This window comes from Heterodontus francisci, chromosome 46 (assembly GCF_036365525.1).
Source record: "Heterodontus francisci isolate sHetFra1 chromosome 46, sHetFra1.hap1, whole genome shotgun sequence".
Lineage (NCBI taxonomy): Eukaryota > Metazoa > Chordata > Chondrichthyes > Heterodontiformes > Heterodontidae > Heterodontus > Heterodontus francisci.
In genome coordinates, this window is record NC_090416.1 from 13680041 (window position 1) to 13707436 (window position 27396).

A 27396-nucleotide genomic window follows, 5' to 3' on the forward strand; every position below is an offset into this window, starting at 1 on the left:
TCCCACTCCCTGATTCCAGTGCTGGGAAATTGTACGAGGGCAGAATGGTGATGCTCTTCACAGTTGAGTAGCTGGCTGCCATTCAGCGAAATGTAATAGTAGTCCCCCGGAGGTTATAATAAGCTTGTTTTATTTCTTTTTCCTCTCCAAACACAGAGCTTCCCGGTATTGCACCTTACCCTTATGCCAGAGGCCAGGAGGAGGAGGGCAGCAACAGCAGGCGAGCCCCTCGCGATTGGATGTTGAAGCAGCCGGACAGGGACCAGCCCGGCTCGTTCGAAAGGGGTACAGGGGAGGACCGTGGCCCGGAGTCTGGCACCCGCCCGTGGGATAGACCCGCACGGGATGAGCCGAGTGGCGGGCCGCTGACTCCCTACCGAAGACCCTGGAATCCATCCAGCACTGTAAGATCTGGCGGCATTGTAGTCGCTGACTAAAAGCAACTGGGCACGCTTCAATTGTTACGGGAGCATAGGAACAGGGGGCCATTCTGCCCCTCTGCCTATTCTGTTCCAGCATTCAATTCGGTCATGGCTGATCTGTATCATAACTCCATCTACCCACCTTAATCCCTTTCCCCAACAAAAGTCAGTTTGGAAATTGCCAATTGATTCCCCCGCCCCCCCCCACCCGCCCCCCAAGCCTCGACAGCTTTTCGGTGGGGGGGGAGAGAGTTCCAGATTTCCACTCCCCTTTGTGTGAAGAAGTGCTTCCTGACATCACTCCCTGAACAGCCTGGCTCGAATTTTAAGGTTCTGCCCCCTTGTTCTGGACTCCCCCCAGCAGAGGAAATAGTTTCTCTCTATCGACCCGATCGAATCCTTTAATCGTCTTAAACCTCCTCAGATCCCGTGGGAGTACAAGCCTATTCTACGCCACCGGCCCTCGTAATTGTAGCCTTTTACGTCCGGTGTCATGCTGGTGAATTTGCTCTGGGCCCCGTCCCGTGTGTCACGCCCCAGCTCGGGAATGCGACGGCGGAGAGCTTGACCGCACCTCCCCATTCACCTGGGTCGGTTGCTCCCTCCGTGCCACCCAGTCGTGCCGCCGTCCGCCGGCATTTTCCCCTCAGGAAGACACCGGAGCCCAGGAGGCGACGCAGGGAACAGCGTGGGAACGCAGAGGACAAGGGCAGAGTGTTCAGGCTCAGCCAAGGGAAGGCTGCTGAGCGAAAGCCCCGTTAACTTCCCATGTGTGGCCCCCCCCGGGTGTCGCAGCCCTCTCTGTTTGGTATCTAGACTCGCGGGCAAATGGCGGTGACTTGAATGTGATATGAGGGGACGATGGCAACCCTGGGACCCCAGCCCAGAGAGGCTGGTGCGAAGGTGTTTCCCCGACATCGACAGAATCTCCAATCACACCTCTCTCTTTTTCCAGTTCGAAGATTTTTGGAAGTCTTTGAGACAGGGAGACGCCGTGAAAGAGGACAAGGGTGAGTCACTGTGGGGGAGAGAAAAGAACCTACGGCCTTTCAGCTTTCCGGAGTACCAGCCAGGGGGCAGACTGCCGGCTGCCAGTCTCGGGAGAGCTCCTTGTACCGGGTGGCGCGCGTAAATTCACCCGGGACTGCAGGAAAGGAAGTGACCTGTGCCGGTGCTTGTGTAGCTGACCGGTTGGCAGTGCGCGATGTCGGGTCAGTCGGAGTGATTGGAGCCCTCCTGCTCACCTCTTTTCCAAATCTGCGTCAGGAAACGTTTTTCACGCCGCGCGTGGGTTAAGGTCTGGATTGCGCCGCCCGAGAGCGTGGTTCAGTTGAAACCTTCAAAAAGGGAATTAGACAGTTCTCTGAAAAGGAGGAATGCGCAGGGTGGCGGGGGAATGGAAGTGGACCGGAACGGACGCGGTGGGCCGAATGGCCTCCCCCCCTGCACTGCAACGACTCTTTGTGAGTTTGTGATTAACCTACACAGCACAAGAGTGGGGATTAAACAGAGTACCTCGCCGAGGGATGTCCCGTCCCATCGGGAGCGCTGCTGCAGGTGAAAGGTGGCATTCCCGTTTGCCGATACTTGTGTTAGGATAGTGGGAGTCGCTGGAGAGCTGCAGTAACTCCAGTCCTGTTTCCTCCACAGACCTGGACTCCAGGGTGAACTCAGAAGGCCTGGATGATATCCTGAAGCCCTCGGAGCCCAAGACACATTCCTCCTTCAAGACCGTCTCCATATCGAAAGTGCTTCTTCCGATGGGGTGCGTGTGGTTTTTCACGATGTCCCCCCTCTCCTCTTTACGTCGCAGCCCCCCCCCGCCGACCTATCCTTCGCAAGTCCCCATCGAATACTTTCACCCCATTGGAACCTCACTGTGAGGGGGTGGTGCACAGCAGCAGATTAGACTCAGTCACTGGGCGACCCAACTCCCCTCACACGATCAGCAATGGAGATGGCGCACACGTGGTGTCTGCCGTTGCTGGGGACCTTTGCCTGTCGGCGGGTTGCCGTGGTTGACTGTGTCTCGCCGGGGCGCGGGTTCCCCCGCCCTCTGGCAGCCGCGCTTCGCTGGTGAGACGAAGCAGTAAGGGTCGGCCGTCTATTCGACCGTGCGGGGCATCGTCGCCGAGCCCCCACCCTGCCCTCAGCCCACGTTTCAGGATGGGAGATGGGGCCGTGAGGCAAACGGGCCTCTGGTACGTCCGCTCCCCAGTGGACATCACCCAACTGAGTCGGCAGCCAGTGCACTGGGTGCTGACTCTGCATTGCCTTCGAGAGGGAGCTGCATGGCTTCATTTTGGAGTTAAAGCACCTCCAGTGTGGACCAGGCTCAGAGAACCACCCGATCATTCCCTGCCTGTCATTTTTGCACGCTCGGGTGTGTATCGGTCTGTCACGATGCCCCTTACAGCTGAATAGCTAACTGTCGAGGCTCAGTGGCTGCCTGCCTGTGAAACCGCAACAAACCCCCCCCCCCTCCAGTTATGAGTGGGGGGGCTTTCAAGAGGGAAAGATGGATGAGGTATGGCCTTTGTAATGAGCGCCTCTAACTTTCAGTGTGAAAATGCTCTCAAAATATGTCTTTTTTTTTAAAAAAAAAATTCCCCCCCCCCCACCACCCCCACCTTTTCCTAGACTGTGGAGGAGCGACGGGTAACGCGAGATAGTGAGGGTAACGAGGAAACCAGAATAACACGGGCCCAAGGAGAGCAGTCATACACCACGGTGACTCGACGGGACCCGCAGGGGAAGGAGGAGCGGACTGAACAGATGGTCAACATGGATGACCGTGAGTGTCCGGGAACCGGCGGGGGACATGTTTCTCGGGAGGTTTGAGACGGTGTGTCTGGAAATAATTGGTGCAGCCGAAGGCGGCCAGAGTGGCAACTGGGTGGAGGGGCAGACAGTCGGCACACATTGACCCCGGGGTGAGGAGAGAAGTCTGCTGTGGTTCTCGTTTCTGATCGTTACTCGGTGACTCTCGCGAGGGTGCCTGTGCCAGCTCCTGTCTGTGTGCGAGTCTGGTGCGGACAGGATCACTGGGCTATCCATGATCACCGCCTCACAGCGGGTAGGGATGGACTGTATAAATGCGTCCTTGTTAGTGCCGCCCGCGTGTCAAGAACAAATGGTTAAGCGCGCGAAAGGTGGGACAGTGCCCTCGAGCTCACCTTTGTCCGCCCTGTCGGCTGTGGCTCAGCATTCTCGCTTCTGCGGAGAATAGCCGAGCTTTGAATCCCCCCGCCAGTGATTGTTTTCCTTTCTCTCTCTCTCTCTGTGTCCTCGCAGGAGATCTGCAAAGGTTTGCCGAGCGATGGGAACGCCAGGAGGGCAGTGACGCTCTCGGTGAGCGGCAGGGTTTCCGTGACTCGTTGTCCTTCCTCAACAGGCTGCTGAAAGGGATTTTCTCGGGCCGCTGAATGTCGCCTGGCAACTCGGGGAGGTGTGGCGGCGGGGGTGGGGTGGGTAATTTAAAAAGCGAAGGGATCGCAGTTCAGTCGTTTTGTGTGTGTGCGCGCGTGTCTTGGAAGAGATTGTCGAGCCTGTGATTCAAACAGAGGGCACCGCCCTCGTGCTGTTTGTCAGCGTTGCCGGCTTTCACTCACTCGTAAACACGTGTGGGATTCTCTTTTGCTGACACTTCCAGCTTCCTGTGATGGTCCTGGGGCTCTTTGGGGGTGTCTAGGGAGCACCCCCAGTGTGTGTCTGCCTTGCTGAATTGTTCCCCAGCTCCGTACTCCTGTATGACGGGTGAGGTTGCACAATTTCTGCTGCAGGGGCCATTCCGCAGAGATTGCCTGCACAAGGTCAGCTGGCCTGCACTTAACCTGCCGATGGTTGAATTGTAAATCGGTGCAATAAAAGCAAAAGATTGTTCGTTTTGTTTTAAATCTGATGGTTTCTTGTGATTTCACCCCCCCCCCCCCCCCCCCGCCCGATTCCCTCCCCACCCCGGACTGTTCTTTGTCAGCCCCTGTCTCAGTGAACAGCAGTCATGCTGCGTGAGTCTGAAAGTCGAGGGTTCGAGTCCCCCCCCCCCCCCCCCCAACACTCCAGACTTGAGCTCCATAAACCAGGCCGACGCTCCCAGCGCCAGCACTGAGGGAGTGCCGCACTGCCAGAGGTGCCGTCTTTCCGATGAGCCGTAAAACTGGGAGCTTGCTGTGCGTAAATTGGTTGCCCCGTTTCCTACATTACAAGAACAGGGCGCGCGACGTTGGCTTTGAAACGCTTTGGAACGTTCTGCGGTCGTGAGCGGCGCTATATAAATGCGAGTCTTCTCAAAGAGGAATGGGTGGCGTAGTGGTCGCTAGTAATCCACAGGCCCAGGCTAATGCCCGGCGGAGGTTCCAATCCCGCCACGGCAGCTGAAATTGAAAGCTAGTCTCAGTAATGGTGTCAAGAAACTATCACTGTCGTTAAAAAAAAAAAACATGTGCTTCACTAATGCCCTTTGGGGAAGGAAATCTGCCTCCCTTACCCGGTCTGGCCTACATGTGACTCCAGACCCACAGCAATGTGGTTGACTCTTAACTGCCCTCTGAAATGGCCTCGCAAACTGCACCCAGTTGCTGAGGGGCAGTTGGCAAAGGGCAGCAAATGCTGGCCTTGCCAGCAATGCCCACATCCCATGAAAGAGTAATCAAGGCAATTTAGGGTGCTGGAAGGACGGGCTGAATGGTCTTTTGTTGTGTGTCATTGAGGAGCGTGGAAGAGCTTTCTCCCGTCATATCAGCTCTCGGACAGTGAGAGGCACTGTCATACAAAGAGCAGTACAGCACAGGAACAGGCCATTCGGCCCTCCAAGCCTGCGCCGATCTTGATGCCTACCTAAACTAAAACCTTCTGCACTTCCGGGGTCCGTATCCCTCTATTCCCATCCTATTCATGTATTTGTCAAGGTGCCTCTTAATCGTCTCTATGGTACCTGCTTCCACCACCTCCCCTGGCAGCAAGTTCCAGGCACTCGCCACCCTCTGTGTAAAGAACTTGCCTCGCACATCCCCTCTAAACTTTGCCCCTCGCACCTTAAACCTATGTTCCCTAGTAACTGACTCTTCCACCCTGGGAAAAAGCTTCTGACTATCCACTCTGTCCATGCCACTCATAACTTTGTAAACCTCTATCATGTCGCCCCTCCACCTCCGTCGTTCCAGTGAAAACAATCCGAGTTTATCCAACCTCTCCTCATAACTAATGCCCTCCAGACCAGGCAACACCCTGGTAAACCTCTTCAATACTGTCTCCAAAGCCTCCACGTCCTTCTGGTAGTGTGGCGACCAGAATAGCATGCAATATTCTAAGTGTGGTCTAACTAAAGTTCTGTACAGCTGCAGCATGATTTGCCAATTTTTATACTCTATGCCCCGACCGATGAAGGCAAGCATGCTGTATGCCTTCTTGACTACCTTATCCACCTGCGTTGCCACTTTCAGTGACCTGTGGACCTGTACCCCCAGATCTCTCTGCCTGTCAATACTCCTAAGGGTTCTGCCATTTACTGTATACTTCCCAACTGCATTAGATCTTCCAAAATGCATTACCTCACATTTGTCCGGATTAAACTCCATCTGCCATTTCTCCGCCCAAGTCTCCAACCGATCTATATCCAGCTGTATCCTCTGACAATCCTCATCATTATCCGCAACTCCACCAACCTTTGTGCCGTCCGCAAACTTACTAATCCGACCAGCTACATTTTCCTCCAAATCATTTATATATACTACAAAGAGCAAAGGTCCCAGCACTGATCCCTGCGGAACACCACTAGTCACATCCCTCCATTCAGAAAAACACCCTTCCACTGATATCATTACCTACGTAACACACCACCAACCCTCCCGATCCTGCCACACTCCGTGGCGGTCGAGCAGCTTTCTCCACCTCCCACTCCCCGGTCTCCTTGCACCATCTCTCTCATTCGTCCCTGTCTTTGAACGATGAAAAATCCCCTATGTTGACCGAAAGATCAATAACTCTAGCTCGGTACCATCTCTTTCCATCTCCTCTGTTTACAGACGGGACGTGAATCTTGAATCTCTGCCGTGCTGTTGCCATCTGACACCCTGTTGTCAGTTTACCTCAACCCCCTCTACCTCCCTCCCTCCTTTCAGACCCTCCTTAAAAACCCATCTCGTCCCCCCCCCCCCCCCCCCCCACCAATATCTCCGCTGGCCCGGCGTAGATTTCTGTCCGATTAGGCTTCGGTGGACTTCCTGCAGCAGTTTACCATGGTAGAAGATTCAATTATAAATGCACATTGTTCTTAACTTCAGGCAGGAATATGCAAAGTGCTTTGGAATGCAAATTATTTCTCGGCCGGTCGCATTCCCAAGTTTTTGTACTGCCCTGTGTTCACTAACTTCAATCCAAGAGCAATACAGATCGAAAGGAGACCATTCGGCCCATCGTGTCTGTGCTGGGCTCTGTGAAAGAGCTATCCAATTAGTCCCACTCTTTTCCCCCCACCCCCCATATCCCATTAAATCTCTCCCCTTCGAGTCACAAGGTTCTGGGTTCAAGTCCCAGTACCAGCGCTGAGGGAGTGCCGCACTGTCGGAGGTGGTATCTTTTGGATGAGACGTTAAACCGAGGCCCTGTTTGCCCTCTCGGGGCGGGGGGCGGGCGGGGGGGGGGGATGTAAAAGATCCCGCGGCAAGCTATTTTGAGCTCTTCCCCTGGAGTCCTGACCAATATTTATCCCTCAATCGACATTGCGTAAACAGATTATTCGGCTATTAGCACAGCTGGGATCTTGCTGTGCACAAACCGGCTGCTGCGCTTCCTACATTACAACCGTGTCCGCGCTTCAAAAAAAAAAAGTGCTTCATTGGCTGCAAAGAGCGCGTTGGGAACGTCTGGAGGTCGTGAAAGGCGCTATATAAACGCAACTCTCTCCACGTCACGGAGACTCCCTCGTCCGTGGTACGGTTCTAATAAATCTCTTCTGCGTTCTCTCCAAGGCCTTGACGTTCTTGCGAAAGTGCGGTGCCAGATTTGGACTCAGTACTCCAGCCGGGGGCCTACGCCACCTCTGCCCTGAGGGGGAACAGTCCCGCGCTCTTTAGCCATTCCACGTCGATAACCTGCACTTGGCTTTGCCAGTGATGCGGGCGGTAGATTGGACGTAGACTCCTCAATGCCAGAGGGACCCGTGCACTTGCGATGAAAAGGAGACGCGGAGCCTAGAGAGTCCGAAGTGACCAACGTCGCGGAGAGGTATCAGAGTCATGGTGACGGAGTGAGATTTGGAGTGGGGGGAGGTTTTTTGGAGGTGCTCGAGATTGGGCTGACTTGGCATCGAGGGGGTGGGGGGGGGTCACTGGCCCATCACTGGCTCCCACTGTTGGAAAGCTAAGTGCAGCTTATCGACGTGGAATGACTAAATAGTTGCAAAGACTGAAGCCATTGTTTTCGGTTCCCGCTTCAAGCTCTGTTCCCGAGCTGCCGGTTCTATCCCTCTCCCCGACAACAGTCTGAGATTCAACCAGCCTGTTCGCGACCTTGGTGTCACATTTGACCCCGAGGTGAGCTTCCCACCTCATAACTGTGCCATCACTAAGACCGCCTATTTCCGCCTCCGTGACCTCGCCCTCCCTGTCGCAGCTCGTCGGCTGCTGGAACCCTCGCTCATGCTTCCGTTACCTCTCGACTTGACTGTTCCAACACGCTCCTGGCCGGTCTCCCACATTCCACCCTCCGTAAACTGGAGCTCGTCCAAAACTCTGCTGCCCGTGTCTTAACTCGCACCCAGTCCCGTTCACCCGTCACCCCCCCCCCCGCCTCCCCCCCCACTGCTCTCGCTGGCCTACGTTGGTTCCCGGTCGAGCAACGTCTTGATTTTAAAATTCTCATCCTTGTTTTCAAATCTCTCCATGGCCTCGCCCACCCCCATCTCTGTCACTTCCTCCAGCCCCACAACCCCGACAGATATCTTCACTTCTCCAATTCCGACCTCTTGTCCATCCCCCCGATTCCCATCGCTCCACCATTGGCGGCCAAGCCTTCAGCTGCCTGGGGGCCCGAAGCTCTGGAATTCCCTCCCTAAACCTCTCCGCCTCTCTCTGTCCTTCTTTAAGACGCTCCTTAAAACCGACCACATGAGATATTAGGGGGACGGGCGACCTAAGGCTCGGTCAAAGAGGTCGGTTTTAAGGAGCGTCTTAAAGGAGGAGAGAGAGAGAGACGGAGAGGTTTAGGGAGGGAATTCCAGAGCTTAGGGCCCCCCAGGCAGCTGAAGGCTCGGCCGCCAATGGTGGAGCGATGGGAATCGGGGGACGCGCGAGAGGCCGGAATTGGAGGAGCGCAGAGATCTCGGAGGGTTGTAGGGGACGGAGGAGGTGACAGAGATGGCGAGGGCCATAGAGGGATTTGAACACAGGGATGTGAATTTTAAACTTGAGGTGTGAGCAACTATACAGACAGGGGAAGGGGGGAGGCCAGGAGAATTTTGCGTTTGAACTGCGTGGAAGAGAGTGCAGTTTGGGCTGTAGGCGTCCCACACCCTAAATGCTGGCACGTCCTTTCTCTTTGTCAGATGCGGCTCTCGTAGAGAAAAACTGGTCGAGTCTCGGTCAACCCGAGTCGGCCTCTGCTAGTGGCTGCAGAACCAGAGGTACCAGAATTACTGGTTGGGTGATTCAGTGCCTCTCCCAACCCCCAAAAGAGGGTCATGCTGTGAATCTCCTCTGTCTCTTCGAAGCATCACAGGAGCCATTCGACCCATCACGCCTGTGCTGGCTCTTTGGCAGAGCACGTGTGGCGGGACCCTGCTGCCGCTGGAAACAGTTCCTCTTGATTTACTCGGCGAAAACCTCCCTCAAATCTCCCATTAACCACCTCTGCTGTAAGGAGAACAATCTTCTCCAGTCTCTCTCTTTCCACATTAACTGAAGCCCCTCATCCCTGGGAACATTCTCGTAAATCTTCTACACCCTCTCCCAGGCCTTGACATCTTCCCTAAAGTGCGGTGCCCAGGATTGGACGCAACACTCCCGCCTAACCAAAGGTTTGGTGATGACTTTTCTTGGTTTCGTACTCTGTGCCTCTATTTGGAAGGTTTGCCTTGCCTGTTACACAATCCGCTGCGCTGTAAACTTCCAACACTCTCCTGGTTTTCTCGGTGCGTCCCTTTCTCGCTCCCCCGGTTGTGGGTTAGTTCTGTTCTTATTGCCTTGTTGAAGAATTCTATACGTGAGAAGGGTTCACCTTGAGGTGAACATGGTTCACTTAACTCTGACAAGCAGCTGAAACATAAAGAAAGACCCGCATTTATATCTCAACTTCCGTGATGTCAGGACGCCCAAGTACTTTACAGCCAATGACGTGCTTTGACATAACGTAGGCAGCACGGCAGCCAATTTGCGCACAGTAAGCTCCCACAAACGGCAGTGTGACGACGATCCTTTTTATTGATGTCGGTCGAGTGATAAACGTTGACCCGAGGGAGAATTCTCTCCCCTCCCCCCCGCCCGCCCCAACTCTTCTTGCAAGTAGTGGCCATTGGATCTTTTACATCCCCCACCCACCCCGACACGCAGTGGGCGGTTTTCTCCCCCTCCCTGTGAATGTGTAGGATCTTTCTCGGAGCGCAGGTGGCCCAGCCGGGGCGGGAGGGGAGGGTGAGTCAGAAGGGTACGGACTGAAAATCTGATTAATTACAAGCAAGGCTAAATCGGCTGACCCTGCCTGCTTCAGGTGTGTCGTTGAATGATTGTATATGGCACACCCACTCCAGGCACTGAGAAGTAGAGAGAGAGAGAGACAGAGCAGCGTCAGCAGACTTTGCCTCACACAGACCACAGAGGGAAAGCAGACAGCCCACACTAACCCAGTTCCCAGGTAAGGCTGTACACATTCTTGTCAATTCCCCAGGCTCCCCCAGGAGCTAGTGTCATTCTAACGCGCTTAGAAGGGTGAGTTAGCTGCTGAAACGTCTCTGTACTGTTTCAAAAGCTTTAGCATTTCCAGGTCCTTCTCTGTAGTGTAGAGGGGTTCATTTCTCCCTTTTAGCTAAGGCCCAAAGCTCTGGAATTCCCTCCCTCTGCCTCTTGAGGTGCCCTCTTGCGGGAAACCTTTGCTCGCCTGTCCAACGTCTCCTTTGCGTATCATTTTCGTTGGCTTGCGGGCTCGAACCCACAGTCTTCGGACTCTGAGGCTGAGCCGCAGTTGGAGGACGCTGAGTGGCAATCCTGGTCTTCCCTGGCGCGCACACGGAGGGGGGGGGGGGGTGGAAATGTGAAAAAAGAGGTACGCCTTGGTTTAACCAGTTCCCAACTCGAACCCTGTGCGTCCTTCGTAACCCGGCACACGAGCTGTGGTGGGCTTGGAGGAGACGGCAGCTGAAAATGTCCCTGAATGGGCGCGCGGCAGAGAGTTCACGATCTACTTCGCAAGGTAAAAGACTTGCATCTCTATAGCGCCTTACGCCATCTCGGGATGCTCCAAAAAGTGACACGAGGAAAAACTTTATCTCGCAGCGAGGGTTTAAAGGTCTGGCGTGCGCTGCCTGAGAGTGCGGTGGAGGCAGGTTCGACTGGAGCGTTTGAAAGGGAGTTAGACTGTTATAGGAAGAATGTGCAGGGTTATGGGGGGGGTGGGGGGTGGAGAAGTGGCACAAATTGAATTGCTCTTTCGGAGAGCCAGTGCGGACACGATGGGCCGAATGGACTCTGTCTGCACTGTAACAGTTCTGCGATTCTGGAAATGCAGCGGCCAAGCAAGATCCCCCCCCCCCCCCACACCCAGCATTGTGATAATCTTGGGGTGTTTTTTTTTAAGTGATGTTGGTTGAGGGATACATATTGGGGTGAACCCGTCCCCCCCAATCTCCAGTAGTGCCCGTGGGATCTTTTTTGAACGTGAATTCTGCAAGGGTCTGACTGTGGGCCCCCCTGGTTCATTCTCGCAGTCTTGTTTTCCCCCTCTCTCTCTCGGGACATGCTGCTGCTTCAGGTGAGTGAGATGCAGGTGCGGTCGGTTGTCGCACAGTGACATTCCTGGCCTGGGTGCGGTTCTTGTTCGGCAACCTGCCTGTCTTGCCTGCGTGGCTCTCTCTCTCTCTACACAAGAGTGTGAGGGCTGAAGGAGGGGGGGGGGGGGAAGCAAGAATAGGGAGTGCGGAGCGATCAGAGATAAGGTAGGGGAGCCGAAAGATTGCGAGAGACACCGTAAACGTGACTAGCGAGCGCCCGCAAGCAGCAATGAGATGATGTGCAGATAATCTGTTTCCGTGATGTTGGTTGTGGAATAAATAATGAACCAGGGCTTCAGGGAGATCCCACATGCCCCAACTACCCGCACCTCTTGGGGAAAAGTGACAGTGGCAGCTTTTACATCCTCCCGCGTGAGGCTCACAAGGCCTCGGTTTAACGTCTCATCCGAGAGGCGGCACCTCGGACAGTGCAGCACTCCCTCAGTACTGGCACTTGGGAGAGTCGGGCCTGGATTTGTGCTCGGGTCTCGGGAGTGAGGGGCGCGAACCCACGGCCTCCTGACTCAGAGGCGAGGGATAAACCCCCACCAATGGATCACGGCAACGCCCTCTCTCTTGGCTGTTGTGGCAAACGCGGCAGCCCACTTGAGCACAGCAAGATCCCACAAACACAAGAAATAGGAGCATTCGGCCCCTCGAGCCTGCTCCGCCATTCAATACAATCATGGCTGACCTTGGGCTTCAATTCCACTTTCCTGCCCACTCCACATATCCCTTGATTCCCTGCGAGACCAAAAATCGATCCATCCCAGCCTTAAATATATTCAATGATGGAGCATCCACAACCCTCTGGGATAGAGAATTCCGAAGATTCACAACCCCCCCGAGTCAAGTAATTTCTCATCATCTCAGTCCTGAATGTTTGACCCCTTATCCCGAGACTGTGTCCCCGTGTTCGAGATTCCCTAACCAGTGGGAACAATCTCTCAGCTTCTACCCTATCAAACCCTTTCAGAATCTTGTATGTCTCAATTCGATCACCTCTCATTCTCCTAAACTCCAGAGAATATCGGCCCAATTTACTCAGCCTCTCATTACAGGACAACCCCCCTCATTCCAGGGACCAATTTAGTAAATCTTCACTGCAATGCCTCCAGTGCAAGTATATCCCTCCTTAAATGCGGAGACCAAGACTGCACACAGTATTCCAGGTGCAGTCTCACTAAAGCCCTGTACAATTTTCTTAAGACTTCTTTATTCCTAAAACTCCAATCCCCTTGCAATAAAGGCCAGCATGCCATTTCCCTTCCGAATAGCCAGCTGCACCTACATGTTAACTTTGTGCGTTCCTCGTACGAGTACCCCCAAGTCTCTCTGAACATCAACACTTAACAGTTTCACACCTTTTCAAAAAAAAAAATTCTACTTTTCTATTTTTACGACCAAACTTCACACTTATACTCCATCTGCCATCTTGTTGCTCATTCACTTAACCTGTTTACATCCCTTTTCAGCCTCTCTGCATCCTCCCCGCAGCTTACCTTTCCACCGAGCTTTGTATCATCAGCAAACTTAGATACATTACTCTCTGTCTCTTCATCCAAGTCATTAATATAGAGTGTAAATAGCTGAGGGCACAACACTGATCCTTGCAGAACCCCACTATTCACTGCCTGCCAACGTGAAAATGACCCATTTCTGCCCACTCTCAGCTTCCTGTCTGTTAGCCAATCCTCTATCCCCCAACACCATGAGCCCTTCTCTTGCCTATTAATCTTTTGTGTGGCACCTTATCGAATGCCTTTTGGAAATCCAAGTATACTGCATCTACTGGTTCCCCTTGATCTACCCTACTCGTTACACCCTCAAAAAAAAAACTCTAATGAATTTGTCAAACAGGATCTCCCTTCAGTAAAACACGGTGAGCAGATCATCTGGGTTTTATTTTTGTTAATACTGGATGAATCAGTGGAGATACCGGGCAAGCATTGCAATGAGTTTCAACCACTCCTGCGATGCTGGGCCTGACCCAGTGACTCACTGCTGCTCCCAGTATTGTTACTGTGACACAAGCCACTCCTGTCATTATAATCCAAGGCAGGTAGCTTCCACCTGCATCATCTGTAGCAATATAAAGTCTTGCATTTCTATAGAGCCTTTCATGACCTAAGGATGTCCCAAAGCACTTTGGTGAAGTAATTTTTGAAGTGTGGGTCACTGTTGGAATGCAGGAAACGCGGCAGCCAATTTGCGCACAGCAAGATCTCACAAGCAGCAATGTGATGATGACCAGGCTCATCTGTTTTGTCAGCGATTGTTGGTTGAGGGATAAATATTAGCCCCCAGGACCCTGGGGTGAACTCGCCTCCACCCCCACCCCCCCCCCCCCTTCGCCACCAAGCCCTTCTTCAAAACTTTCTTTCACATCCGCCTGAGGGGGCAGACGGGGGGGCCTCGGTTTAACACTGGCCGAAATTGGCTCCCGGTTAAGCATTTTTAAAATTCCCATTCTTGGTTTCACAGCCCTTCGTGGCCACACAACCCCCTCCTTCCCTCCCCTCCTCTCCAGCCCCGACAACCCTCCGAGATCTCTGCGCTCCTCCAATTCCGGCCTCTTGCCCATCCCCGCCCCCCACCGATTCCCATCGCTCCACCATTGGCGGCCGTGCGACAGTGCAGCACTCCCTCTCCACTGCCCCTCTGACAGTGCAGCACTCCCTCTCCACTGCCCCTCTGACAGTGCAGCACTCCCTCTCCACTGCCCCTCTGACAGTGCAGCACTCCCTCTCCACTGCCCCTCTGACAGTGCAGCACTCCCTCTCCACTGCCCCTCTGACAGTGCAGCACTCCCTCTCCACTGCCCCTCTGACAGTGCAGCACTCCCTCTCCACTGCCCCTCTGACAGTGCAGCACTCCCTCTCCACTGCCCCTCTGACAGTGCAGCACTCCCTCTCCACTGCCCCTCTGACAGTGCAGCACTCCCTCTCCACTGCCCCTCTGACAGTGCAGCACTCCCTCTCCACTGCCCCTCTGACAGTGCAGCACTCCCTCTCCACTGCCCCTCTGACAGTGCAGCACTCCCTCTCCACTGCCCCTCTGACAGTGCAGCACTCCCTCTCCACTGCCCCTCTGACAGTGCAGCACTCCCTCTCCACTGCCCCTCTGACAGTGCAGCACTCCCTCTCCACTGCCCCTCTGACAGTGCAGCACTCCCTCAGTACTGTTCCTCTGACACTGCAAGGGGCTTGAACCCATAACCGTCTGACTCCGAGGTGAGAGTGCTAGCCACTGAGCCGCAACTGTAGTTTGTGCATTAGCTTCTGCTGCAGGATAAACACTTTTGTTTCCTCTCGGGTTGCAGGAAGGATGGTCCTTGTGAATGATGTCCTCAGCCAAATTGTTCAGGTCGACCGGGTAAGTGCAGCTGCCCCTTGTGGGTTGGTCAGCAATTGCAACAAGTAGTGTACAAGTTAGCCCAATCTCATCTGGGCAGCAAACTAGCAGCAGGTCAACCGAGATCCCGACTGAAACCCAGTGCCTTTACCGGGAGGTGTGCTCTGTAGATGATGGATGAAGAGAAGATTGGGTTACACTGTGATGCACTACCTGGTTGACTAGCCTGCTGGCACATTTGATGGGGACAGTGTAGAGGGAGCTTTACTCTGGATCGAACTCCATGCTGTACCTGTCCTGGGGAGTGTTTGGTGGGGACAGTGTAGAGGGAGCTTTACTCTGTAGAAGGAGCTTTACTCTGTATCGAACCCCATGCTGTACCTGTCCTGGGAGTGTTTGATGGGGACAGTGTAGAGGGAGCTTTACTCTGTATCTAACCCCATACTGTATCTGTCCTGGGAGTATTTGATGGGGACAGTGTAGAGGGAGCTTTACTCTGTAGAAGGAGCTTTACTCTGTATCGAACCCCATGCTGTACCTGTCCTGGGAGTGTTTGATGGGGACAGTGTAGAGGGAGCTTTACTCTGTATCTAACCCCGTGCTGTACTTGTCCTGGGAGTGTTTGATGGGGACAGTGTAGAGGGAGCTTTACTCTGTATCTAACCCCATACTGTATCTGTCCTGGGAGTATTTGATGGGGACAGTGTAGAGGGAGCTTTACTCTGTAGAAGGAGCTTTACTCTGTATCGAACCCCATGCTGTACCTGTCCTGGGAGTGTTTGATGGGGACAGTGTAGAGGGAGCTTTACTCTGTATCTAACCCTGTGCTGTACCTGTCCTGGGAGTGTTTGATGGGGACAGTGTAGAGGGAGCTTTACTCTGTATCTAACCCCATACTGTACCTGTCCTGGGAGTGTTTGATGGGGACAGTGTAGAGGGAGCTTTACTCTGTAGAAGGAGCTTTACTCTGTATCGAACCCCATACTGTACCTGTCCTGGGAGTGTTTGATGGGGACAGTGTAGAGGGAGCTTTACTCTGTATCTAACCCTGTGCTGTACCTGTCCTGGGAGTGTTTGATGGGGGACAGTGTAGAGGGAGCTTTACTCTGTATCTAACCCCGTGCTGTACCTGTCCTGGGAGTGTTTGATGGGGGACAGTGTAGAGGGAGCTTTACTCTGTATCTAACCCCGTGCTGTACCTGTCCTGGGAGTGTTTGATGGGGACAGTGTTCTATTTCTGAATAATCACAGCCTTGACCTCAACCAGCTGAACTGACGAAAGATGCAGTAATTTGATTTTCAGCAATATTGGCTTTGCCTGGAGGTTTAAAAAAAGAAATTGACAAACAGAGTTAGTGGATGTATCAGCAATCATCACAAAGCATAGCCGAAGGCCTCTGGGGAGAAACGCCAAAAGTACTTTCCATTATCATAAAATATTTTCGGAGAAGTGCTCGGTACAACTGGGCGAACAGAATCTGGGCCCAGATCTTCTTGTTCGGTGCATTGCACCCCGTGTTGCATCGGAATGTACCTACACAATCGGGCAGCAAGATCCCATCGCCAGCCTGTGCTGAGTCTGCTGATAATAGCCAAGGCAGCACTACACCCGTGGGACAGAGAGATTCCTGCTCTTTATCATTCTCCACTGGACATCTTTCATGTGCATAGATATCGGGTGGAGTGGGGGTACGGAGAACAGGACAGTGCTGACTGTGACATGTCCTCTTCAGTTATTCTATATATAAACCACCCGACCCCCAGGATTAGATTCCAGTCTGTAACTCACTCCCGTGTATCTGTTATTCTATATATAAACCCCCCGAACCCCTCGATTAGATTCCAGTCTGTAACTCACTCCCGGGTATCTGTTATTCTATATATAAACCACCCGAACCCCTCGATTAGATTCCAGTCTGTAACTCACTCCCGTGTATCTGTTATTCTATATATAAACCCCCCGAACCCCTCGATTAGATTCCAGTCTGTAACTCACTCCCAGGTATCTGTTATTCTATATATAAACCACCCCGAACCCCTCGATTAGATTCCAGTCTGTAACTCACTCCCGGGTATCTGTTATTCTATATATAAACCACACGAACCCCTCGATTAGATTCCAGTCTGTAACTCACTCCCGGGTATCTGTTATTCTATATATAAACCAGCCCGAACCCCTCGATTAGATTCCAGTCTGTAACTCACTCCCGGGTATCTGTTATTCTATATATAAACCACCCGAACCCCTCGATTAGATTCCAGTCTGTAACTCACTCCCGGGTATCTGTTATTCTATATATAAACCACCCGAACCCCTCGATTAGATTCCAGTCTGTAACTCACTCCCGGGTATCTGTTATTCTATATATAAACCACCCGAACCCCTCGATTAGATTCCAGTCTGTAACTCACTCCCGGGTATCTGTTATTCTATATATAAACCACCCGAACCCCTCGATTAGATTCCAGTCTGTAACTCACTCCCGGGTATCTGTTATTCTATATATAAACCACCCCGAACCCCTCGATTAGATTCCAGTCTGTAACTCACTCCCGGGTATCTGTTATTCTGTATATAAACCCCCCGAACCTCTCGATTAGATTCCAGTCTGTAACTCACTCCCGGGTATCTGTTATTCTATATATAAACCACCCCGAACCCCTCGATTCGATTCCAGTCTGTAACTCACTCCCGGGTATCTGTTGTTCTATACATAAACCACCCGAACCCCTCGATTAGATTCCAGTCTGTAACTCACTCCCAGGTATCTGTTATTCTATATATAAACCACCCGAACCCCTCGATTAGATTCCAGTCTGTAACTCACTCCCAAGTATCTGTTATTCTATATATAAACCACCCGAACCCCTCGATTAGATTCCAGTCTGTAACTCACTCCCGGGTATCTGTTATTCTACATATAAACCCCCTGAACCCCTCGATTAGATTCCAGTCTGTAACTCACTCCCGGGTATCTGTTATTCTATATATAAACCACCCGAACCCCTCGATTAGATTCCAGTCTGTAACTCACTCCCGGGTATCTGTTATTCTATATATAAACCACCCGAACCCCTCGATTAGATTCCAGTCTGTAACTCACTCCCGGGTATCTGTTATTCTATATATAAACCACCCGAACCCCTCGATTAGATTCCAGTCTGTAACTCACTCCCGGGTATCTGTTATTCTATATATAAACCACCCGAACCCCTCGATTAGATTCCAGTCTGTAACTCACTCCTGGGTATCTGTTATTCTATATATAAACCACCCGAACCCCTCGATTAGATTCCAGTCTGTAACTCACTCCCGGGTATCTGTTATTCTATATATAAACCACCCGAACCCCTCGATTAGATTCCAGTCTGTAACTCACTCCCAAGTATCTGTTATTCTATATATAAACCACCCGAACCCCTCGATTAGATTCCAGTCTGTAACTCACTCCCGGGTATCTGTTATTCTATATATAAACCCCCCGAACCCCTCGATTAGATTCCAGTCTGTAACTCACTCCCGGGTATCTGTTATTCTATATATAAACCACCCGAATCCCTCGATTAGATTCCAGTCTGTAACTCACTCCCGGGTATCTGTTGTTCTATACATAAACCCCCCGAACCCCTCGATTAGATTCCAGTCTGTAACTCACTCCCGTGTATCTGTTATTCTATATATAAACCACCCGAACCCCTCGATTAGATTCCAGTCTGTAACTCACTCCCGGGTATCTGTTATTCTATATATAAACCCCCCGAACCCCTCGATTAGATTCCAGTCTGTAACTCACTCCCGGGTATCTGTTATTCTATATATAAACCACCCGAACCCCTCGATTAGATTCCAGTCTATAACTCACTCCCGGGTATCTGTTATTCTATATATAAACCACCCCGAACCCCTCGATTAGATTCCAGTCTGTAACTCACTCCCGGGTATCTGTTATTCTATATATAAACCACCCCGATCCCCTCGATTGGATTCCAGTCTATAACTCACTCCCGGGTATCTGTTATTCTATATATAAACCACCCGAACCCCTCGATTAGATTCCAGTCTGTAACTCACTCCCGGGTATCTGTTGTTCTATATATAAACCACCCGAACCCCTCGATTAGATTCCAGTCTGTAACTCACTCCCGGGTATCTGTTATTCTATATATAAACCACCCGAACCCCTCGATTAGATTCCATTCTGTAACTCACTCCTGGGTATCTGTTATTCTATATATAAACCACCCGAATCCCTCGATTAGATTCCAGTCTGTAACTCACGACCGGGTATCTGTTGTTCTATACATAAACCACCCGAACCCCTCGATTAGATTCCAGTCTGTAACTCACTCCCAGGTATCTGTTATTCTATATATAAACCCCCCGAACCCCTCGATTAGATTCCAGTCTGTAACTCACTCCCGTGTATCTGTTATTCTATATATAAACCACCCGAACCCCTCGATTAGATTCCAGTCTGTAACTCACTCCCGGGTATCTGTTATTCTATATATAAACCCCCCGAACCCCTCGATTAGATTCCAGTCTGTAACTCACTCCCGGGTATCTGTTATTCTATATATAAACCACCCAACCCCCAGGATCAGATTCCAGTCTGTAACTCACTCCTGGGTATCTGTTATTCTATATATAAACCACCCGAATCCCTCGATTAGATTCCAGTCTGTAACTCACTCCCGGGTATCTGTTATTCTATATATAAACCCCCCGAACCCCTCGATTAGATTCCAGTCTGTAACTCACTCCCGGGTATCTGTTATTCTATATATAAACCACCCGAATCCCTCGATTAGATTCCAGTCTGTAACTCACTCCCGGGTATCTGTTGTTCTATACATAAACCCCCCGAACCCCTCGATTAGATTCCAGTCTGTAACTCACTCCCGTGTATCTGTTATTCTATATATAAACCACCCGAACCCCTCGATTAGATTCCAGTCTGTAACTCACTCCCGGGTATCTGTTATTCTATATATAAACCCCCCGAACCCCTCGATTAGATTCCAGTCTGTAACTCACTCCCGGGTATCTGTTATTCTATATATAAACCACCCGAACCCCTCGATTAGATTCCAGTCTATAACTCACTCCCGGGTATCTGTTATTCTATATATAAACCACCCCGAACCCCTCGATTAGATTCCAGTCTGTAACTCACTCCCGGGTATCTGTTATTCTATATATAAACCACCCCGAACCCCTCGATTGGATTCCAGTCTATAACTCACTCCCGGGTATCTGTTATTCTATATATAAACCACCCGAACCCCTCGATTAGATTCCAGTCTGTAACTCACTCCCGGGTATCTGTTGTTCTATATATAAACCACCCGAACCCCTCGATTAGATTCCAGTCTGTAACTCACTCCCGGGTATCTGTTATTCTATATATAAACCACCCGAACCCCTCGATTAGATTCCATTCTGTAACTCACTCCTGGGTATCTGTTATTCTATATATAAACCACCCGAATCCCTCGATTAGATTCCAGTCTGTAACTCACGACCGGGTATCTGTTGTTCTATACATAAACCACCCGAACCCCTCGATTAGATTCCAGTCTGTAACTCACTCCCAGGTATCTGTTATTCTATATATAAACCCCCCGAACCCCTCGATTAGATTCCAGTCTGTAACTCACTCCCGTGTATCTGTTATTCTATATATAAACCACCCGAACCCCTCGATTAGATTCCAGTCTGTAACTCACTCCCGGGTATCTGTTATTCTATATATAAACCCCCCGAACCCCTCGATTAGATTCCAGTCTGTAACTCACTCCCGGGTATCTGTTATTCTATATATAAACCACCCAACCCCCAGGATCAGATTCCAGTCTGTAACTCACTCCTGGGTATCTGTTATTCTATATATAAACCACCCGAATCCCTCGATTAGATTCCAGTCTGTAACTCACGACCGGGTATCTGTTGTTCTATACATAAACCCCCGAACCCCTCGATTAGATTCCAGTCTGTAACTCACTCCTGGGTATCTGTTATTCTATATATAAACCACCCGAATCCCTCGATTAGATTCCAGTCTGTAACTCACGACCGGGTATCTGTTGTTCTATACATAAACCACCCGAACCCCTCGATTAGATTCCAGTCTGTAACTCACTCCCAGGTATCTGTTATTCTATATATAAACCCCCCGAACCCCTCGATTAGATTCCAGTCTGTAACTCACTCCCGTGTATCTGTTATTCTATATATAAACCACCCGAACCCCTCGATTAGATTCCAGTCTGTAACTCACTCCCGGGTATCTGTTATTCTATATATAAACCCCCCGAACCCCTCGATTAGATTCCAGTCTGTAACTCACTCCCGGGTATCTGTTATTCTATATATAAACCACCCAACCCCCAGGATCAGATTCCAGTCTGTAACTCACTCCTGGGTATCTGTTATTCTATATATAAACCACCCGAATCCCTCGATTAGATTCCAGTCTGTAACTCACGACCGGGTATCTGTTGTTCTATACATAAACCCCCGAACCCCTCGATTAGATTCCAGTCTGTAACTCACTCCCGGGTATCTGTTATTCTATATATAAACCACCCCGAACCCCTCGATTCGATTCCAGTCTGTAACTCACTCCCGGGTATCTGTTGTTCTATACATAAACCACCCGAACCCCTCGATTAGATTCCAGTCTGTAACTCACTCCCAGGTATCTGTTATTCTATATATAAACCACCCGAACCCCTCGATTAGATTCCAGTCTGTAACTCACTCCCGGGTATCTGTTGTTCTATATATAAACCACCCCGAACCCCTCGATTAGATTCCAGTCTGTAACTCACTCCCGGGTATCTGTTATTCTACATATAAACCCCCCGAACCCCTCGATTAGATTCCAGTCTGTAACTCACTCCCGGGTATCTGTTATTCTATATATAAACCACCCGAACCCCTCGATTAGATTCCAGTCTGTAACTCACTCCCGGGTATCTGTTATTCTATATATAAACCACCCGAACCCCTCGATTAGATTCCAGTCTGTAACTCACTCCCAGGTATCTGTTATTCTATATATAAACCACCCGAACCCCTCGATTAGATTCCAGTCTGTAACTCACTCCCGGGTATCTGTTATTCTATATATAAACCACCCGAACCCCTCGATTAGATTCCAGTCTGTAACTCACTCCCAAGTATCTGTTATTCTATATATAAACCACCCGAACCCCTCGATTAGATTCCAGTCTGTAACTCACTCCCGGGTATCTGTTATTCTATATATAAACCCCCCGAACCCCTCGATTAGATTCCAGTCTGTAACTCACTCCCGGGTATCTGTTATTCTATATATAAACCACCCGAATCCCTCGATTAGATTCCAGTCTGTAACTCACTCCCGGGTATCTGTTGTTCTATACATAAACCCCCCGAACCCCTCGATTAGATTCCAGTCTGTAACTCACTCCCGTGTATCTGTTATTCTATATATAAACCACCCGAACCCCTCGATTAGATTCCAGTCTGTAACTCACTCCCGGGTATCTGTTATTCTATATATAAACCCCCCGAACCCCTCGATTAGATTCCAGTCTGTAACTCACTCCCGGGTATCTGTTATTCTATATATAAACCACCCGAACCCCTCGATTAGATTCCAGTCTATAACTCACTCCCGGGTATCTGTTATTCTATATATAAACCACCCCGAACCCCTCGATTAGATTCCAGTCTGTAACTCACTCCCGGGTATCTGTTATTCTATATATAAACCACCCCGAACCCCTCGATTGGATTCCAGTCTATAACTCACTCCCGGGTATCTGTTATTCTATATATAAACCACCCGAACCCCTCGATTAGATTCCAGTCTGTAACTCACTCCCGGGTATCTGTTGTTCTATATATAAACCACCCGAACCCCTCGATTAGATTCCAGTCTGTAACTCACTCCCGGGTATCTGTTATTCTATATATAAACCACCCGAACCCCTCGATTAGATTCCATTCTGTAACTCACTCCTGGGTATCTGTTATTCTATATATAAACCACCCGAATCCCTCGATTAGATTCCAGTCTGTAACTCACGACCGGGTATCTGTTGTTCTATACATAAACCACCCGAACCCCTCGATTAGATTCCAGTCTGTAACTCACTCCCAGGTATCTGTTATTCTATATATAAACCCCCCGAACCCCTCGATTAGATTCCAGTCTGTAACTCACTCCCGTGTATCTGTTATTCTATATATAAACCACCCGAACCCCTCGATTAGATTCCAGTCTGTAACTCACTCCCGGGTATCTGTTATTCTATATATAAACCCCCCGAACCCCTCGATTAGATTCCAGTCTGTAACTCACTCCCGGGTATCTGTTATTCTATATATAAACCACCCAACCCCCAGGATCAGATTCCAGTCTGTAACTCACTCCTGGGTATCTGTTATTCTATATATAAACCACCCGAATCCCTCGATTAGATTCCAGTCTGTAACTCACGACCGGGTATCTGTTGTTCTATACATAAACCCCCGAACCCCTCGATTAGATTCCAGTCTGTAACTCACTCCCGGGTATCTGTTATTCTATATATAAACCACCCCGAACCCCTCGATTCGATTCCAGTCTGTAACTCACTCCCGGGTATCTGTTGTTCTATACATAAACCACCCGAACCCCTCGATTAGATTCCAGTCTGTAACTCACTCCCAGGTATCTGTTATTCTATATATAAACCACCCGAACCCCTCGATTAGATTCCAGTCTGTAACTCACTCCCGGGTATCTGTTGTTCTATATATAAACCACCCCGAACCCCTCGATTAGATTCCAGTCTGTAACTCACTCCCGGGTATCTGTTATTCTACATATAAACCCCCCGAACCCCTCGATTAGATTCCAGTCTGTAACTCACTCCCGGGTATCTGTTATTCTATATATAAACCACCCGAACCCCTCGATTAGATTCCAGTCTGTAACTCACTCCCGGGTATCTGTTATTCTATATATAAACCACCCGAACCCCTCGATTAGATTCCAGTCTGTAACTCACTCCCAGGTATCTGTTATTCTATATATAAACCACCCGAACCCCTCGATTAGATTCCAGTCTGTAACTCACTCCCGGGTATCTGTTATTCTATATATAAACCACCCGAACCCCTCGATTAGATTCCAGTCTGTAACTCACTCCCAAGTATCTGTTATTCTATATATAAACCACCCGAACCCCTCGATTAGATTCCAGTCTGTAACTCACTCCCGGGTATCTGTTATTCTATATATAAACCCCCCGAACCCCTCGATTAGATTCCAGTCTGTAACTCACTCCCGGGTATCTGTTATTCTATATATAAACCACCCGAATCCCTCGATTAGATTCCAGTCTGTAACTCACTCCCGGGTATCTGTTGTTCTATACATAAACCCCCCGAACCCCTCGATTAGATTCCAGTCTGTAACTCACTCCCGTGTATCTGTTATTCTATATATAAACCACCCGAACCCCTCGATTAGATTCCAGTCTGTAACTCACTCCCGGGTATCTGTTATTCTATATATAAACCCCCCGAACCCCTCGATTAGATTCCAGTCTGTAACTCACTCCCGGGTATCTGTTATTCTATATATAAACCACCCGAACCCCTCGATTAGATTCCAGTCTATAACTCACTCCCGGGTATCTGTTATTCTATATATAAACCACCCCGAACCCCTCGATTAGATTCCAGTCTGTAACTCACTCCCGGGTATCTGTTATTCTATATATAAACCACCCCGAACCCCTCGATTAGATTCCAGTCTATAACTCACTCCCGGGTATCTGTTATTCTATATATAAACCACCCGAACCCCTCGATTAGATTCCAGTCTGTAACTCACTCCCGGGTATCTGTTGTTCTATATATAAACCACCCGAACCCCTCGATTAGATTCCAGTCTGTAACTCACTCCCGGGTATCTGTTATTCTATATATAAACCACCCGAACCCCTCGATTAGATTCCATTCTGTAACTCACTCCTGGGTATCTGTTATTCTATATATAAACCACCCGAATCCCTCGATTAGATTCCAGTCTGTAACTCACGACCGGGTATCTGTTGTTCTATACATAAACCACCCGAACCCCTCGATTAGATTCCAGTCTGTAACTCACTCCCAGGTATCTGTTATTCTATATATAAACCCCCCGAACCCCTCGATTAGATTCCAGTCTGTAACTCACTCCCGTGTATCTGTTATTCTATATATAAACCACCCGAACCCCTCGATTAGATTCCAGTCTGTAACTCACTCCCGGGTATCTGTTATTCTATATATAAACCCCCCGAACCCCTCGATTAGATTCCAGTCTGTAACTCACTCCCGGGTATCTGTTATTCTATATATAAACCACCCAACCCCCAGGATCAGATTCCAGTCTGTAACTCACTCCTGGGTATCTGTTATTCTATATATAAACCACCCGAATCCCTCGATTAGATTCCAGTCTGTAACTCACGACCGGGTATCTGTTGTTCTATACATAAACCCCCGAACCCCTCGATTAGATTCCAGCCTGTAACTCACTCCCGGGTATCTGTTATTCTATATATAAACCACCCGAACCCCTCGATTAGATTCTAGTCTGTAACTCACTACCGGGTATCTGTTGTTCTATATATAAACCCCCGAACCCCTCGATTAGATTCCAGCCTGTAACTCACTCCCGGGTATCTGTTATTCTATATATAAACCACCCGAACCCCTCGATTAGATTCTAGTCTGTAACTCACTCCCGGGTATCTGTTATTCTGTATATAAACCACCCGAACCCCTCGATTAGATTCCAGTCTGTAACTCACTCCCGGGTATCTGTTATTCTATATATAAACCCCCAAACCCCTCGATTAGATTCCAGTCTGTAACTCACTCCCGGGTATCTGTTATTCTATATATAAACCACCCGAACCCCTCGATTAGATACTAGTCTGTAACTCACTCCCGGGTATCTGTTATTCTATATATAAACCACCCGAACCCCTCGATTAGATACTAGTCTGTAACTCACTCCCGGGTATCTGTTATTCTATATATAAACCACCCGAACCCCTCGATTAGATTCCAGTCTGTAACTCACTCCCGGGTATCTGTTATTCTATATATAAACCACCCGACCCCCAGGATTAGATTCCAGTCTGTAACTCACTCCCGGGTATCTGTTATTCTATATATAAACCCCCCGAACCCCTCGATTAGATTCCAGTCTGTAACTCACTCCCGGGTATCTGTTATTCTATATATAAACCACCCGAACCCCTCGATTAGATTCCAGTCTGTAACTCACTCCCGTGTATCTGTTATTCTATATATAAACCCCCCGAACCCCTCGATTAGATTCCAGTCTGTAACTCACTCCCGGGTATCTGTTATTCTATATATAAACCACCCCGAACCCCTCGATTAGATTCCAGTCTGTAACTCACTCCCGGGTATCTGTTATTCTGTATATAAACCCCCCGAACCTCTCGATTAGATTCCAGTCTGTAACTCACTCCCGGGTATCTGTTATTCTATATATAAACCACCCCGAACCCCTCGATTCGATTCCAGTCTGTAACTCACTCCCGGGTATCTGTTGTTCTATACATAAACCACCCGAACCCCTCGATTAGATTCCAGTCTGTAACTCACTCCCAGGGATCTGTTATTCTATATATAAACCACCCGAACCCCTCGATTAGATTCCAGTCTGTAACTCACTCCCGGGTATCTGTTATTCTATATATAAACCACCCCGAACCCCTCGATTAGATTCCAGTCTGTAACTCACTCCCGGGTATCTGTTATTCTACATATAAACCCCCCGAACCCCTCGATTAGATTCCAGTCTGTAACTCACTCCCGGGTATCTGTTATTCTATATATAAACCACCCGAACCCCTCGATTAGATTCCAGTCTGTAACTCACTCCCGGGTATCTGTTATTCTATATATAAACCACCCGAACCCCTCGATTAGATTCCAGTCTGTAACTCACTCCCAGGTATCTGTTATTCAAAATATAAACCACCCGAACCCCTCGATTAGATTCCAGTCTGTAACTCACTCCCGGGTATCTGTTATTCTATATATAAACCACCCGAACCCCTCGATTAGATTCCAGTCTGTAACTCACTCCCAAGTATCTGTTATTCTATATATAAACCACCCGAACCCCTCGATTAGATTCCAGTCTGTAACTCACTCCCGGGTATCTGTTATTCTATATATAAACCCCCCGAACCCCTCGATTAGATTCCAGTCTGTAACTCACTCCCAGGTATCTGTTATTCTATATATAAACCACCCGAACCCCTCGATTAGATTCCAGTCTGGAACTCACTCCCGGGTATCTGTTATTCTATATATAAACCACCCGAATCCCTCGATTAGATTCCAGTCTGTAACTCACTCCCGGGTATCTGTTGTTCTATACATAAACCTCCCGAACCCCTCGATTAGATTCCAGTCTGTAACTCACTCCCGTGTATCTGTTATTCTATATATAAACCACCCGAACCCCTCGATTAGATTCCAGTCTGTAACTCACTCCCGGGTATCTGTTATTCTATATATAAACCCCCCGAACCCCTCGATTAGATTCCAGTCTGTAACTCACTCCCGGG

The 27396-nt window shown here is 49.7% G+C and overlaps 2 protein-coding genes across 3 annotated transcripts in view; both read left to right on the forward strand.

The window, feature by feature from the left end:
- hax1 (HCLS1 associated protein X-1) overlaps window positions 1–4304 on the forward strand; it is a 9792-nt gene extending 5488 nt beyond the window's left edge. The window contains exons 2-7 of the mRNA XM_068022707.1: window positions 20–39; window positions 157–404; window positions 1378–1432; window positions 2073–2191; window positions 3063–3216; window positions 3717–4304. Of these exons, the coding sequence (XP_067878808.1) occupies window positions 20–39; window positions 157–404; window positions 1378–1432; window positions 2073–2191; window positions 3063–3216; window positions 3717–3847 (727 nt within the window). The 3' untranslated portion in view covers window positions 3848–4304. The remainder of the gene's footprint in view (window positions 1–19; window positions 40–156; window positions 405–1377; window positions 1433–2072; window positions 2192–3062; window positions 3217–3716) is intronic.
- Window positions 4305–7625: 3321 nt separating this feature from the next.
- Window positions 7626–27396, forward strand: part of LOC137356959 (annexin A2-like) — a 73088-nt gene continuing 53317 nt past the window's right edge. Inside the window, exons 1-2 of one of the 2 annotated variants that reach the window (XM_068022851.1) lie at window positions 7626–7646; window positions 14723–14775. In XM_068022851.1, the coding sequence (XP_067878952.1) occupies window positions 14728–14775 (48 nt within the window). In that variant the 5' untranslated portion in view covers window positions 7626–7646; window positions 14723–14727. Of the gene's footprint in view, window positions 7647–10144; window positions 10269–14722; window positions 14776–27396 lie in introns of those variants that run through there. The other variant, XM_068022849.1, reaches the window with a different exon arrangement.